The sequence below is a fragment of the Leucoraja erinacea genome, chromosome 31, assembly GCF_028641065.1.
Source record: "Leucoraja erinacea ecotype New England chromosome 31, Leri_hhj_1, whole genome shotgun sequence".
In the NCBI taxonomy this organism is placed as follows: Eukaryota; Metazoa; Chordata; class Chondrichthyes; order Rajiformes; family Rajidae; genus Leucoraja; species Leucoraja erinaceus.
The window spans coordinates 8128552-8144887 of NC_073407.1; the positions used below are offsets into that span (position 1 = coordinate 8128552).

A 16336-nucleotide genomic window follows, 5' to 3' on the forward strand; every position below is an offset into this window, starting at 1 on the left:
TCTCTCAGTGAGCCCCAGACACCCACCACAACCTCTGGATGAACAGAATCTTCCTCACCGACCCTCTCCTTCCACCAACTATATAAAACTTCTATCCCATGATATTTTTTTCTATTTGGTTCTGGATTTTATTATTCAGCACCTGGCCCCCAGAAGTGGCCAAATGCTCAGTCACCGCCGACTTGTTCCTGTTCTCTGTTACACAGTTGAGGCGAGCAGATTTCCGCAGCCTGTCCTCCCATCAGCGTTGCTTATCTCAAAGACTCTCCCTCCTTCAAAACGCTTCTATTAAATACATGGACCTTCGCAATCTTTCTCCCAAACTGTATCGAGCTCAACAAATTCAAGCTTACCTTGAGTGAATAAAACGCAGATCTAAAGTAAAAATGAACACCATCTTAAAACTAACCCTGGACACTGGCGCAGTGGGTGGAGCTGCTGCCTCTCGGTCCTGGAGACCCAGGTTCGATCCTGGCCTTGGGTGCTGTTAATGTGGAGTTTGCAAGTGTTCCCTGAGACTTTCTGAGTTTCCACCTTTCACAGGAGGTTAATTGGCCTGCGTTGAAGTGAGCAGTGGGGGCAATAGATGGGGGTAGTGGCGAGCTCAGTGAGCTGGTATCATTGTCTACATGCCTGATTCTGTGGAATAAAATGGCATGAGTGTAAACGGCTGGTTGGTCTGAAGAGTCAAGAATGTGTAAGTGTCATATGCACCAACAATGGAGAAATGAATCTTACTTCCAGCAGCAGTTTAGGCCAATAAACACAATACTCAGTCCATGATAAGCAAACATTCAATATATTGATAACCCCAACACCAGGTCAAAAAATACCCCACAGTCCTTAAATCAATCAAAGACAGTCCAAAGAAGTTCATAGTTGAGGTTTGTGTTGTGTAGTGTTCCAGAGCCTGATGATTGCTGGGACAAAGCTGTTCTTGAACCTGGTGGTCACAGTTTTCAGACTCCAGTACCTTCTTCCCGAGGAATGGTAGGAGTGAAATGAGAGCGTGACCAGGGTGGTGTGGGGCTTTGATGATATTGATGATATGTGGGGCTTTGATGATATTGGGCGGTGATGCAGCACGTTGTGGGGCTTTGATGATATTGGGCGGTGATGCAGCACGTTGTGGGGCTTTGATGATATTGGGCGGTGATACAGCACGTTGTGGGGCTTTGATGATATTGACTGCCTTCTTGTGGCCGCGCTTCCTGTAGATCTTTCGAAGGTGGGGAGGTCAGTGCCTGTAATGGACTGGGCAGTGTCTACCATTCCTTTCCTGGGTGTTGGAGTTGCCGAACCAGGTCGTGATTTATCCATAGAAAATGGTCTCTACAATACACCTGTAGAAGCCCAGCAGAGTATTGGTCGACATACTGAATCTCCTCAATCTTCTGAGGAAGTAGGGGTGTCAATGGGCTTTCTTTATGATTTCATCAAAGTACTGGGTTGAGTGGGTGAGTGAGTGACTGAGTGAGGGAGTGCGAGTGAGTGTGTAAGTGAGCGAGTGTTAGTGAGTGAGCGAGTGTGAGTGCGTGAATGAGTGAGTTAGAGTGGGAGCGTGTGTGTGAGTGAATGTGAGTGAGTGTGCGAGTGAGTGACTGCGTGAATGAGTGAGTGGGAATGCATGAGTGAGTGGGTGAGTGAGTGTGGAATGAGTGAGTGAGTGAGTGAGTGTGAGTGAGAGTGAGTGCGTGTGCAATGTGAGTGTGAGTCAGTGAGTGTGTGTGAGTGAGTATGAGTGAGTGTGCGAGTGAGTTTGAGTGGGTGACTGAGTGTGAGTATGTGAGCTTGAGTAAGTATGTGTGAGTGAGTGAGTGAGTGAGAGTGAGTGAGTGTGAGTATGTGAGTGTGTGAGTGTGTGTGTGTGAGTGTGAGTATGTGAGTGAATGAGTGTGAGCGTAAGTGAGCGAGTGAGTGCGAATGAGTATGTGAGAGTGTGTGAGTGAGTGTGTGAGTGTTAGTGAGTGTGAGTGTGTGAGTGTGTGAGTGTTAGTGAGTGTTAGTGAGTGTGTGAGTGTTAGTGAGTGTGAGAGTGAGTGTGTGAAAGAGTGGGTGAGTGTGAGTGAGAGTGGGTGTGTGAATGAGTGTGAGAGTAAGTGAGTGAGTAAGTGTGAGTGAGTGTGAGTGTGAGTGCGAATGAGTGAGTGCAAATGAATGAGTGTGGGTGAGTGAATGAGTGAGTGAGTGAGTGAGTGAGTGTGAGTGAGTGTGAGTGAATGAGTGTGATCCAGTCGCAGGTCAGCTATGAGACTCTTCTTCAGATTCAGCTGTTAACAAAATCCTTTTCCCCCCACAGATGTGAAAGTGTTGGAGGGCGGGCACTTGATTGAGAGCGTTCAGGAGCAGGTCCACGCTGCCCTCCTGGACTACACCATGTGCAACTACCCTCAGCACGGCGAGAAGTTTGGACAGTTGCTGCTACGGTTACCAGAGATCCACGCCATCAGTAAACAGGCTGAAGAATACCTGTACTACAAGCACCTGAGCGGTGAGGTGCCTTGCAACAACCTGCTGATAGAAATGCTTCACGCCAAGCGAGCCTAGAACCAAGCCTAACCCTAGAGGCAGGTTATAGATTCCAATTTATATATATAAATATATATTACATTACTTTATATTATTACTAAAACAATCACTGTAATTAGGTAGTAACAAGATGATTTTTAAGTATACAGGACCTATGTAATCTGGGACTACAACATTTTCCAGATGCTGCCTCTCTTTTTTTCTCTTTTATTGCAGAAAAGTTGGCTTTATTTTAAGGCTTGTTCAGGCTCAGAATGTATTTTGTGTTTTATGGGACAGTGTTTCCCAATCAGCCAAGCATGGCGTTGACATTTTATCAGCATTGGGGCCATTTCTGATCGCAGTGACTATGTTGACAGCCACAGGGTGTTCAGGCTTTACACTTGATTTTCTTGGGACTTGCCAGCAGAGGAACTAGAAGCAGGAGATAGCCGGGTGTTCCTTTGAACTGGTCCCACCATCCACTAAGGTCAGGGCAGAAACATTGCCACAAGTGCACTTCCATTGTTTGATGCTCTCTGTCCCAACATCTGCCAGCCCAAAGTTAGCAGATAGACAATCCTTATCATCATCTGCTTTGATCTGTCGTTTTCACCCCTCACCCTTCCACATCCCTAGACTCCCCTTTCCCCTGACTCTCAGTCTGAAGAAGGGTCTCGACACGAAACGTCACCTATTCCTTCTCTCCAGAGATGCTGCCTGTCCCCACTGAGTTACACCAGCGTTTTAGGTCTATCCAAAGATTCATTCACCAGGCAAGGCTTCTCCACGTCTCATTCCCAAGTAGGGAATCTGTTACCCGTGGCCATGTGTGAGATGGACACCGAGTCCCACACAAGTTATTACACAGGAGATCTTCAAACTACAGAAACAGTGGCTGTAAAATGAGCCGGTGCGGTAATATTTCCAGAGCTATAACAGTGTTCTTTTTCTCTCCAGTTATCCGCTTTACACAATCTTAGAACTGCACACCTGTACTTTATTTAATATTTGAAAGCTGAATGCACTTGTATTTTTTATTGAGTTGCAAGCAGTTGTATTTGTTATTTTTATGCTTTGAGTTTGTTTTATTCAGAGTATTATGGTCAATTGTACAAAATAAGACTACGGTAAAACGATTGTTTTATGGAAATTAATATTTAATGAGTAAACAACTGTTAATTCTGTCATATTTAACTTTTTTTTGCATAACTACTATACGGCATAAACAATTCTCTTGTATTTTGCTTTCATGCATGTCAGCTCACTTCTTAGAGAAATAAACGGATTAAATCTGTACACCCGTGCCGATCCTATTTATAACTCTCTGGGTGCCATAAAATGCACCAAGGTTACGCAATCCAGTGGTTACAGAAATGTTTTGCTTCTATTAGAAACAAGAGAGTAAGGAGACTTAAGGGCCTGTCCCACTTTCACGACCTAATTCACGACCTCTGCCGAGTTTGCCCTTGACTCATACTCGCAGCATGGTCGTCACGAGGTCGTAGGAGGTCGTAAGTAGGTCGTAGCGGTCCGTGATGCTAATCGTAGGTACTCGTGGCATCAAGTAGGTCGGGGCGTTTTTCTATCCTGTTGAAAAATGTCCACGTGTAAAAATGGTTGTGAATTAGGTTGTGAAAGTGGGACAGGCCCTTTACATTCCTCTAGTGCCTTTTGCATGTATTTCTGGCGTGTCTCAAGGTGTTTTACAGCCTTCTGGAGCCCAGTCTAGTAATATCGAAAATGAGGCACATCAGACCCTATGGTTGGGAGAGGGATTCATGTGACCAGGACACTGGGCAAACCCTTCCCAGCTTCTCCATTCATTTGGCCAAAGGGGATTCAGACAGTCCAAAGAAGATTCACCAGGATAATTTCTCAGATCAGAGGGTTATCCTACCAAGAAAGAGAGAGGCAATGCAGTTTTGCATCTGTAGTTCTTGGAGTTTAGAAGAATGAGAGGTGGTTTGATTCAAACATATACAATCTGAAGAGGGATTGCAGGGGAGATGGTGAGCTGTTCCCACTAGTGGGAGAGTCACAAACTGGGGGACAAAGCTACAAGATAGTGGTAGTTTGAAATTGAGGTGCGAAGAAATATCTTCTCTTACAGGGAGGTGAATCTCTGGGCTTCTCTCTCCCCGAGGGTGCAGGAGGCTGGATCAGGTCTTTTTAAGGTGGAGATAGATAAATGTTTTAAAGATGGAGGATGTGAGGGTCTTGGGGAACTGGTACACAAAGGCATTGATCAGCCCGATCATATTGAACGGTGGGGCAGGCTTGAGGGGTCCGGTGGTCAAAATCTGCTCCTAATTTCTTCTGTTAATCGGAAAGGTAGCTCCTCTGGCATTACAGGGAGCCCCCTGAAAGGGCAGCCCAGACTTTGCTCAGGTCACTCACAGGCCTTGAACCCACAACCTTCTGAATCCAAGGCAGCAGAGGAACCCATTGAGCCACGGGAGATGTTAGGATATTGGGAGATATTGCTGCTCTTCAACAGAAGGGTGAAGTATGCAAGTGAAAAGTTCAATGCTCATCGACATGGTCATTCCCAATGAATAAACGGAACTAGTGTGTCAGGTCTTTCAAACATGCTTACACAAATTAAAAATAAATCTGGGACAACATAACAGCGCAGCTGGTAGAGCTGCTGCCTCACATTGCCAGAGACCCAGGTTCGATCCTGACCTTGGGTGCTGTCTGTGTGGAGTTTGCACGTTCTCCCTGCGACTGTGTGGGTTTCCTCCGGGTGCTCCAGTTTCCGCCCACATCCCAAAGCCATGTGGGTTTGGAGATGAATTGGTCCTCTGTAAACTGTTCCTATTGTGTGGGGAGTGGATGAGCAAGTGGGATAACACAGAACTAGTGGGAACGGATGGGCAGCGTGGACTTGATTGGCTGTTTCAATGCTGTATCTTTTGATCAATTCAGTCAAATATCATGACAGGTGATATTTTACTCTGAAAGAAAACTTTTTTTGCAGATTTCTTGCAGAAAAAGAATGGAGACCAAGAGGGAGGGTGATAAATCTGCAGACGCCACTAACATTGCTGGAGTCACAGACTGTGAGGAAGGCTGACAAAGTACCTGTATACAGCGTGATATAGATCAAGTATAGGAATGGGTAGAAAAATGGCAGGTGGATTTAATCCAAACAAGTGTGAGGTGTTGCATTTTAGGAGGTCGGATGTAAGGGTAAAGTATACAGTTAATGGCAAGACCCTTAGTAAAATTGATGCACAAATGGATCTTGTGGCCCAAGGCTATACCTACCTGAAAGTGGCAATGCAAGTAACAAGAGTGATAAAGAAGGCATATGGTACGCTGGCCTTCAACGGCCAAGGGTGAGTATAAGGGTCAAAAAGTCCCATTGCAGTTTTAGGCTGCATCTGTAGTATTGTGTGTAGTTCTAGTCACCTGTTTACAGGAAGTATGCGGAGGCTTTCAAGAGGGTGCGGAAGAGGTTTACAGGAATGCTACCTGGATTAGAGGATATTAGCTATAAAGAGAGGTTGGGCAGACTTGGATTGTTTATTTCTTGAGCATGGAAGGTTGAGGGGAGACCTGATAAAAAGGATATAAAATTATGAGAAGCATAGAGTCATACAGCATGGAAACAGGCCCTTCGGCCCAACTTGCCCACACTGACCAACATGCCCCATCACCACTGGCTTCACTTGGCCCATATCACTCTAAACTTGTCCTATCCATGTACCTGTCCAAATATCTCTTAAATGTTCTGATAGTTCCTGCCTCAACTACCTCCTCCAGCAGCTGGTTCTATATACCTACTACCATTTGTGTAAAAAAGTTTCCCCTCAGATTCTTATTTAATATTTCCCCCCCCTCACCTTAAAGCAATATCATCTTGTTCTCGATTCCCCATCTCTGGGTGAGTGACTCTGCGCATTTACCTGATCAATTCCTCTCAATACTAAGTACACCTCTATAAGGTCACCCCTCATCCTCCTGCGCTGCAAGGAATAAAGTCCTAGCCTTGCTCAACCTCTCCCTATAGCACAGGCCCTGGAGTCCTGGCGATATCCTGATAAATCTTCTCTCTTTTGCACCCTTTCCATCTTGACAATATCGTTCCTATAACATGATTATTTCTCAGGGTGGAAATGTCAAAAATTGGAGGGCAAAGCTTTAAGGTGAGTCCGGGAAAAATTAAAATAATTTAAATAAAAAAAATATCAAAAAATTGTAAAGGTTTTTTACACAGAGAATGGTGGGTGTGTGATAAGCTGGTAAAGAGTGGCGGTGGAAGCAGATACGATAGTGGCATTTAAGAATGTTTTAGATAGGCATGTGAATATGTAGGGAATAGGGGGATACGGATCACATGTAGGTAGAGATTAGTTTAACCTGGTATCATGTTCGGCACAGACATTGTGGGCCAAAGGGCCTGTTCCTGTGCTGGACTCTGTTCTATGATTCCCATGTTAACTCTAAAAGCCGTGGGCATTTTTATTCCAGCTAGATGAGATGGATTTCCTTTATCAGAGAGACAGACTGTGTCATAAATAGTTCCATGAATTGGGCCTTTGTACCGAGCCACTGCCATTTCATTTGTACAAATGACATAATAATCTCACGCTTTTGCCTCTCAAATATTTTATACAATAATTGGCAAACTAATTTTGAAGCGAGATTTTCTATTTATTCTTTACCAGTAGAATTTAAATTTATTTCTTACTGAATCATTTGGATAATATTTTCTGGAGACTTTCCATGCATTTCACTGTTAGAATCGAAATCTCGATGATAAGATCCCTCTGGCACTTCAGTCATTAACAGTGTGGGAAATTCCATTTCCATTGTATTTTCACCAACTCAGTACCTGAGGTGAGCAAATCAGCTTTAAAATATGATGTGCTTTGGAAGCAAAGTCGCTGCTGTGAAAACAGCCATTTGGCAGTCAGTAAGTCCAACAACAGCACTGACAGGGACCATATCATTTGCTGTTCCTAACACAAAATTGTATTGTTTACCTTGCCTATGCAAATATGCTCATAAATCCTACCCTATTAATTTATTCTAACTTTTAATTTGAATCCCTTCATTTAATTATTCACAAGGTTAAATCCCGGGATGACGGGACTGTTGATAGAATGGAGCGGCTGGGCTTGTGTACTTTGGAGTTTAGAAAGATGAGAGGGGATCTTATTGAAACAATATAAGATTATTAAGGGAATGGACATGATAGAGACAGAGAAACATGTTCCCGATGTTGGGGGAGTCCCAGAACCAGGGACCACCGTTTAAGAATAAAGGGTGGACCATTTAGAACAGAGATGAGGAAAAACCTTTTTCACCCAGAGAGTTGTGAGTCTGTGGAATTCTCTGCCTGAGAAGGCAGTGGAGGCCAATTCTCTGGATACTTTCAAGAGAGAGTTAGACAGAGCTCTTAAAGATAGTGGAGTCAGGGGATATGGTGAGAAGGCAGGAACGGGGTACTGAATGTGGATGATCAGCCATGAATGGCCTCCTCCTGTACCTATTGTCTATTGTCTATATACAAAATCCTATCCATGAACTTCAGGTGTGCCAAAATGAATAGGAGACATAGCATTTGTTTCTAAATTACCCCATTTGATATTTTATTACAAGTCAGGACAGCTCCAAAATTTAACTGACAATGATCAAAATTCAGTTCTAAATGCTTTATTTCTCTAAAGCAATAAAGAATAAATTGACTGTATCGGCATTTGCAGTTCGACATAAAAAATGCACTATAAAACTATGACTAACTACGTTGAAACTTGGATCTTTTCACAGTCTAATTCAAACCTTCATACAGCTAATGTCTGATACCAGAAAATGCTTGAATAATTCCAAGAAGGTGTAACATTCTGACTGCTCCACATGGATATGCAGGGGATGGAAAGATATGAAGCATGTGGAAGCAGAGGAGATTAGTTTAACTTGGCATCATGTTTGGCACAGACATTGTGGGCCAAAGGGCCTGTTCCTGTGCTGTACTGTTCTATGTTCCATGTAAGGTGCATTGCTACATCACCAGAATGTGCAGTCAGACATCGTTTATTCTATGTGACAGAATCGATCTTCAATAAGAGATTTTTTTTAAAGAAATGTAACCCTGACCTGATATTTATATTAATCACAAATTTATTGCAAGTGCTGACTCCTCTGCCCTTCCTTGATATGATGCCTCAGTACTTTCGTACAAGGATGTAATGTAACAACTAGCTAGAGTGAACCGATGTGCACAAATATTTGGTTTGGTCCCCTGTACTGTAACATTTGAACATTATAAATGAAGTTAAATCTAATCCATTTCAGCAAATCTTTAAATAACAGCATTGAGTTAATGGTAGAAGGATGAGACATTCTCTGAGGGAGCTCAAGGATTAATTTAGGGACTAATTTTGTTGGCATTAATCAACAAAGAAATCTGTTCTTAAAACTGGGTTGCTGTGAATCGCCATTTGAGAATCAGTAGAACAAAACAATTCCTCATAGCAGCTATCAGTTTAGCTATGCCAAAAATGCATTTTGAGCAACATGTGTTCTGCATTGAAACATTTTATTTTATATTGAACAGTCCAAAAGATAATATTTCAACATGTTACTATTAGGATCACTGAATATTTCAAGTGTTTATTAGGATTTCCTGCGTATATTTTTGGAAAATTGTGTTTTCTTAAGAAAAAGGAGTATTTTGCAATGACAACAAATTTAATTGACTGCTTTTGTATTTTAATCTCTGCCCTAAGTTACTGTTTTCTGTGATACTTTACTTAAAGTTTTGGAATATTTTGGATTTTTGTCTGTGCTTGCATTAATGTATAAATTATGTTAATAAAGAATCTAAATCATTACCACATTCATATATTTTACTTGCATTCCACACTGTTTTTACTCTTGCAAATGTACGTAACAGACATCATTGTTTAAAACAATGGCTCCCACTTCACATAAACAAAGATTGTACACAGACAAGGACAAGTATTAAAAAGGCTGAACAGAGCAGAGATCCCATTTTCCTGCCTCCAAAATGCCTGGAACAACTTCAGGAATGTCTCGAACTTGTATCGGTACAGGAAAAAGCATTTCAGAAAATGAGTCTTGGCAAGCTAGGAATTAACAAAGCAAATATATTCCATCAGCTCACGAGCTGCTCAGCCCAGACCTGCTTCCCAGCTCGATTTATCTGCTTCTTAAATAGAGTTACATGTCTGTGGCCATGCAGGTGACAGGACATGAAATATCCATCCGGGTATCTTCCAAAAATTCTGGGAGTTCCTGACTCCAACACCCTTCCAGGCACTGATATCCAGAGCCACAATCCATTCCCCTCACTTCCTCTCTAATCCATCTACCATTATCTTAATCCTACAAAATTTATTGTCTTTTCGTAATGATCAAATCTCCCGCCGACCTCTTGAAACAAATCCAGCCTCTCCTCCATTGTCCACCCTGGTAAATATTCTCTGCACCCTCTCTGCTGCACTAACACCCTTCCTCCAGTGTACCCCCACAACTGCACCTGGTTGATCACATGAAGTGTCACACACATCCAGCAAGTCTTCTCTGATCACCCCAGTAGGTCACTGATCCAATGCACAGTAAAGCTCAGATACCTTACAGGTGACTCGTATTATGTAAAGAACTATTGCTCTCACCAGCATGCTATAATGGCCAATTATACCTTGGAAACTGGATCTCACATAATACAGGCAGTGTCTTGAATCCTCCCCAGTAACTCTGTCCACTATCTGACAATGCAAAACTCTATCCCCAGCTGCCCTAACCTGTCATATTAACTGTTCCAGGGTAATCATATCACTACTACAGAACTTTACACAATGCATCAACAAACAAGAAATCAGATGGAGATACAAAGGCTGCAGATACTGCAATCTAGAGCAAAGAATAAACTATTAGAGAAACTCACTCCCAATGCAGGGACTCCACCCAAAGCCTCGACAGTTCCTTATGCTCTCCCCCCATCCCACTCCACTCCACACAGATGCTGCACGACTTGCTGAGTTTCTCTGGGTTTTTTACGTTTGCAAGAAGAAAGAAGTGGTGTCGCTGGTAGAGCTATTGCCTCACAATGACAGAGACCCCTGTTCCATCCTGACCTTGGGCCCTGTCTGTGCGGAGTTTGCATGTTCTTCCTGTGACCGTGTGGGATTCCTCTGGGTGCTCCAGTTTCCTCCCACATACCACTGATATGTGGGTTTGAAGGTCAATTGGCCCTCTGTAAAGTGTCCCCAGTGTGCAGGAAGTGGATGAGAAAGCGGGATAACACAGAACTAGTGTGAATCGATGATCGATGTGGACTCGGTGGGCTGAGGGGCCCATTTCCATGCTGTATCTCTAAACTAAACTAAAGATACTTACTGGGTTTGGCACAAAAGCAGAAAATGCTGGAAATACTCAGCAGGTTGGACAACACCTGTGGAGAAGGAAACAGAGTTAATGTTTCAGATGAAGAACTGGAAGGAATCACTTCTAGAATTGACCCAAGGTCTTGACCTGAAACATTTACCCTGTTTTTTTCTCCACAGATGTTGCCTGACCTGTTGTGTGTTTCCAGCAGTTGCTGTTTTATTTTGGATTCCCAGCAACTGCAGTCTCTGCAGTCGAGCTCCCTCGCCAACACAAGAGGTCTTATTCGGCTGAGGTTTATAATCCATCGCAGGAACACAAAGAAGCTTGTAAGTCCAACTTCCACAAGTTGCCGTTTGGTCTTTGAACGCATATCGACCACAAAGGCACCCAGTGGCTCGGTGCTTCCCTCTGGTGGTACGGCAGTGTTGATGCTTCACAATCCTGCAAGTTAACACAAGGATCTCAGCATTGCATGGTGTCAAACAATAAGAACCTAAGCAACAGGAGTAGGCCATTCAGCCCGTTGGGGCTGCTGTCCTGTTCATTAAGGTCATTATTGATCCTCTATTCCGTGTCCACTTTCCATAAGACCATAGACATAGGAGATGAATTAGGTTATTTGGCCCATCAGGTCTGCTCCACCATTCAATCATGGCTGATCTATTTTTCCCTCTCTACCCCATTCTCCTGCCTTCTCACTATAACCTTTGACGCCCTTACTAATGAAGAACCTATCAATCTCCGCTTTAAAAATACCCAATGACATCCTCCACCACTGTTTGTGGGAATTAATTCTACAAATTCACCACCCTCCTCATTTGCATTCTAAAGGTATGTCCTTTTATTCTGAGGCTGTGCCCTCTGGTCCTTGACTGGAAACATCCTCTCTACATCCACTCTATCTAGGTCTGCCCTGATGCCCATTGCTTGCTCTCCAAATATCTATATATCTCAGCTGTGAAATGTACCCAGTGCCTGATGTTCCACAAGCAACCCTTGGGAGAAATGGGGTTCCAGCGATTCACAAGCCTCGGTGTTAGGGCCTTTCTCCCCATCTCCACGGCAGAGAAGAATGGGACTTTAAGCTGCAACTTTATTCCTTGGAGCGCAGGAGGATGAGGGGCATATAGATAGGGTGAATGCAGTCTTTGACCCAGACTATTGGAATAAAGAACTGGAACTAGAATCAAGAACTAGAGGACATTGGTTTAAGATGAGCGGGGGAAAGATTTAATAGGAACCTGAGGGGCAACTTTTTCACACCCAGAAGGTGGTGGGTATTTATAATGAGTGCCAGAGGAAATAGTTAAGGCAGGTAGGTACTACTTTTAAAATAGATTTGTAACTGGTAATGGATAGGAAAGATTTATAGGGATGTGAGAAAAACGTGGGAAAACATAAATGGGACATCTTGATCAGCGTGGATGATTTGGGCCGAAGGGCCTATATCCATGCTGTATGACTGCATGACTCAATAACTGCCAATAAGTCACTCAGAAATAGTCATGTCTGTTGTAAGTCTGTGACATTGGCTCACTTGTTTCCCCTTCTCCATTAGTGCAGTCTGGCCTAATTACATAACATCTTTATCCCTCTCTAACCACCCCACTAACAACCCATCTCCATGGCAGACCTGGCCTCACCCTATCACAGATGTTGCTCTCTCCTCTCTCCCCCTCCCACTCTCTCTGCAGCACAAAAACTAACATGTTTTTCCCTCTCATTCTCCCAGTTGTGATAAAGGATTTGGGATCTAAAACGTGAACTGTTTCTCTCTCCACAGATGCTGCCTGACCAGCTGGGAGTTTCCAGCATTTTCTGCCTTTGTTTCATTTTTCCAGTATTTTCAGTTCTTTGGATTCTCCCCCTGTCTAAGTTTGCTTTCCACTGCTCCAGTTTACAGTTTTGAGTGGCTATTCCAGGTTCTCTGATATGGTTTCTTAATTTAATTAAACACAGTTCGTTGAAAAGGGAGGTAAAGAGATAACAAGAAACTACAGGGGAGTTATCTGAACAAGTCACCTGAGTAATGTTGGAAGCTATTAACAAAGATGTTATGATGGGGTACTTTGAATAATACAAGATATTCAAGAATTCAAGAGAAAGTCAGCTTGGTTTTGTGAAAAGGAAATTATAATAATTTGGTTAGATCGCATGGGATCCAGGGAGAGCCAGCTCACTGGATGGAGAATTGGCTTCATTGTAGGAAGCAGACGATGATGGTCGAAGGTGTGTAGGAAGGAACTGCAGATGCTGGTTCACGTGGTATCTCTGGAGAAAAGGAATATGTGGCGTTTCAGTCTGAAGAAAGGTCTCAACCTGAAAAGGCGCATATTTCATTTCTCCAGAGATGCTGCCTGACCTGCTGAGTTACTCCAGCATTTTGTGTCTATCTTCGATGATGGTAGACAGTTGTTTCTTGGACTGGAGAGGTGGGCCTCGGGGATCGGTGTTGGGCCCATTGCTAATGGTCATCTACATCAACAATTTGGATTAGGCATGGATTAGTCTTCATTTTGTTTAGCTTTAGTTTTTGTTTTGTTTTTAGAGATACGGTGCGGAAACAGGCCCTTCGGCCCACTGAGTCTGTGCTGACCAGCGATCCATGCACACTAACACTATCCTACACACTGGGGACAATTTACAATATTACCAACGCCAATTAACCTAAAAACATATACGTCTTTGGAGTGTGGGAGAAAACCAGAGCACCCGGAGAAAACCCACTTGGTTACAGGGAGAACGTACAAACTCCGTACAGACAGCACCACAGTCAGGATGGAACCCGGGTCTCTGGTTCTGTAAGGCAGCAACTCTACCGCTGCCCCAGCGTGCCACTCCTGTAAGTTTGCAGATGTAAGTTTGCCCTTGTTCCTCTTCTGTATTTTATTTTCTATGCTGAACAATTATCAGGCGGTGTAGGACCTTACTCGATGCGCAGTCTCTGTCTGGGATTTCCCTGCAACCCCCAGTGGATAGGATCAGTATTCTCTGGGATGCCAGAGCAAACAATAGCCATGACCGTGCAGGCTCCATCATAGTAATCCTCCAGATGCTGGTGTGTGTGAATGCTCATCGAACAATAAGTATTCAGGTGAGAGGGGAAAGATTTAATAGGAATCTAAGGGGCAGCTTTTTCCACTCAAAGGGTGGTGGGTGGATGGAACGAGCTGCCAGGTGTTTGAGGGAGGTACAATAACAATATGGCCCATATCCCCCTAAACCTTTCCTATCCATGTGCTCATCCAAATGTTAAAAGGTACATGGATATAAAGGTTTAGAGGGTATGGGCCAATTGTGGGCAAATGGAACTAGCGTAAATGGGTGCAACTTGGTTGGCATGGACTAGCAGGGCCGAAGGGCCTATTTCCATGTTGTATGGCTATGCACAAACTTAGCAGGCCAGAGGTTTACCATGAGGGGGGGGGAAGATTTAAGAGGGTCCTAAGGAGCCACTTTTTCACTCAAAGCGTGGTGGGTATATGGAACAAGGTGCCAGAGGAAGTAGTTGAGGCAGGTACAATAACAACAATGAATAGACACTTGGACAGGTACATGGATATGAAAGGTTTAGAGGGATATGGGTTAAATGTGGACCAATAGGACTAGCTTAGATGGGGCATCTTGGTCAGCATTGAAGAGTTGGGCCGAAGGGCCTGTTTCCGTGCTGTGAGACTCTATGACCACATGACAACTGTGGGAGTTGTAACCCGTGTACTTTGCTTTGTTTCAGGTCTCAGGCTGAGCTGTGGCCATGGTCATTCCTTCTCCCTGCAGCATCACTGTATCAACACGTACCTGACACTCTGAACGCTGTCAGCTCAATCCCCTAGAAGAGAAGAATTTGTGCAATGAAGGTCAACGAAAATAACCCAAAGCCAGCACAGTTACTCCCACATTACACAGTGCGGTCAAACAAATTGTACCTGCTGTTGCAATTTTAATATAACTAAAATGAAAGGCATTCAACTCTGTATTTCACACCACGGATGCTGCCTGACCTGCTGGCCATTGCCTGCATTTCCTGTTAGATTTCCCTGCACAAACACTATCACTGGGTAAACTTGCTTCTGTGGGCCTTGTAACACCGAAGAGGGCAGTCTCCCCTGAGCTGGAGAATGATGGTTGGATATAAATGCAGGCCTTTGGTCATTGTACACCCTTGGCTGAGATTCAATGCAAACTCTGAGTGTTGAGTGCATTTCTTTTGTGATCCTCAGAGCGGTGAGCTATCAGCCTCAGTTGGATGACCAGGGAGAGAGGCCAAGATGAAGGTTGGATGACAGGTTCTGACTGGAGACACAAGGAACTGCAGATGTTGGAATCTTGAATAAAACACCAAGTGCTGGAGGAACGCAGCGGGTCAGGCAGCATCTGGACAGGGAATGGATAGGCGATGTTTAGGGTCGGGACCCTTCCTCTAAAAAGACCTTTCATTCTGAAGAGGGGGTCACGACCCTTCCATTCAGTGTTTGGCCCACTGAGCTCCTGTCTGTTCCCTCCACAGAGGCTGCCTGGTTCGCTGAGTTCCTCCTCCCAGTTGTCGAGATACAGCGTGGAAACAGGCCCTTCGGCCCACTGACTCCATGCCGGCCACGATCACCCATACACAAGTTCAATCCTGCACAATTTAGGGAAGCCAATTAACCTACAAACCCGTGTGTCTTTGGGATGTGCGAGGAAACCAGAGTGCCCAGAGAAAACCCACACGGTCCCAGGGTCACTTCCCCACATCACCAGGATGTTGATGGCCATACATCTTGTTCACCCAGCTGAGTTTGGGATCATTCCTGCCCTATTCCCTCGTGGAACCAAGCAGTACTGATCGCCTGAATAATTTTGTGAGCCATAAATCATTGTGTTTGATGTTTGGCTGGGTAGGGTTGCATTTTGGAAGTGTAGTGCTGGCTGCACCAGGAGCATGTGACTGATCGGCAGATAATTTGGGAGGAGAAAGTAGTCACTGCTCGGAAAAAGGCAAAGTGAAATGATGGGTAAGGTGAATGTGAACGCTCCACATCCTGGTGGTACTGCTTTCCCACCCACAAACTGAACTGTTCAATGGAGCCATGACTCGCAGCTACAAGGAGAAAAATAATGGCTGGGGCCACAAGGAAAGAATGGGGGGCAGGGACTAGTTGCTCTCTCAAAGAATTAGTACTGGCTTGAAGAGCCGAATGGACTGCTGCTGTACAGTACCACTAATAATGGGATGAATGGCCTGCTTCTGTCCTGTACTTTGCCTATGATGGGTCTCTACTCTACTTATGCCCCTGTCCCACTTGGGGAACCTGAACGGAAACCTCTGGAGACTTTGCGCCCCACCCAAGGTTTCCGTGTGGTTCCCGGAGGTTTTTGTCAGTCTCCCTACCTGCTTCCACTACCTGCAACCTCCGGCAACCACCTGCAACCTCCGGGAACCGCACGGAAACCTTGGGTGGGGCGCAAAGTCTCCAGATGTTTT

At 44.3% G+C, this 16336-nt stretch overlaps 2 protein-coding genes across 2 annotated transcripts in view; one reads left to right on the forward strand and one right to left on the reverse strand.

Annotated features, from left to right (window-relative positions):
• Positions 1-4410, forward strand: part of LOC129711871 (nuclear receptor subfamily 5 group A member 2-like) — a 60773-nt gene extending 56363 nt beyond the window's left edge. Inside the window, exon 7 of the mRNA XM_055659855.1 lies at positions 2300-4410. Within this exon, the coding sequence (XP_055515830.1) occupies positions 2300-2547 (248 nt within the window). The 3' untranslated portion in view covers positions 2548-4410. The remainder of the gene's footprint in view (positions 1-2299) is intronic.
• A 4695-nt stretch (positions 4411-9105) lies between these two features.
• Positions 9106-16336, reverse strand: part of adgrd2 (adhesion G protein-coupled receptor D2) — a 102561-nt gene continuing 95330 nt past the window's right edge. Inside the window, exon 25 of the mRNA XM_055659856.1 lies at positions 9106-11313. Within this exon, the coding sequence (XP_055515831.1) occupies positions 11167-11313 (147 nt within the window). The 3' untranslated portion in view covers positions 9106-11166. The remainder of the gene's footprint in view (positions 11314-16336) is intronic.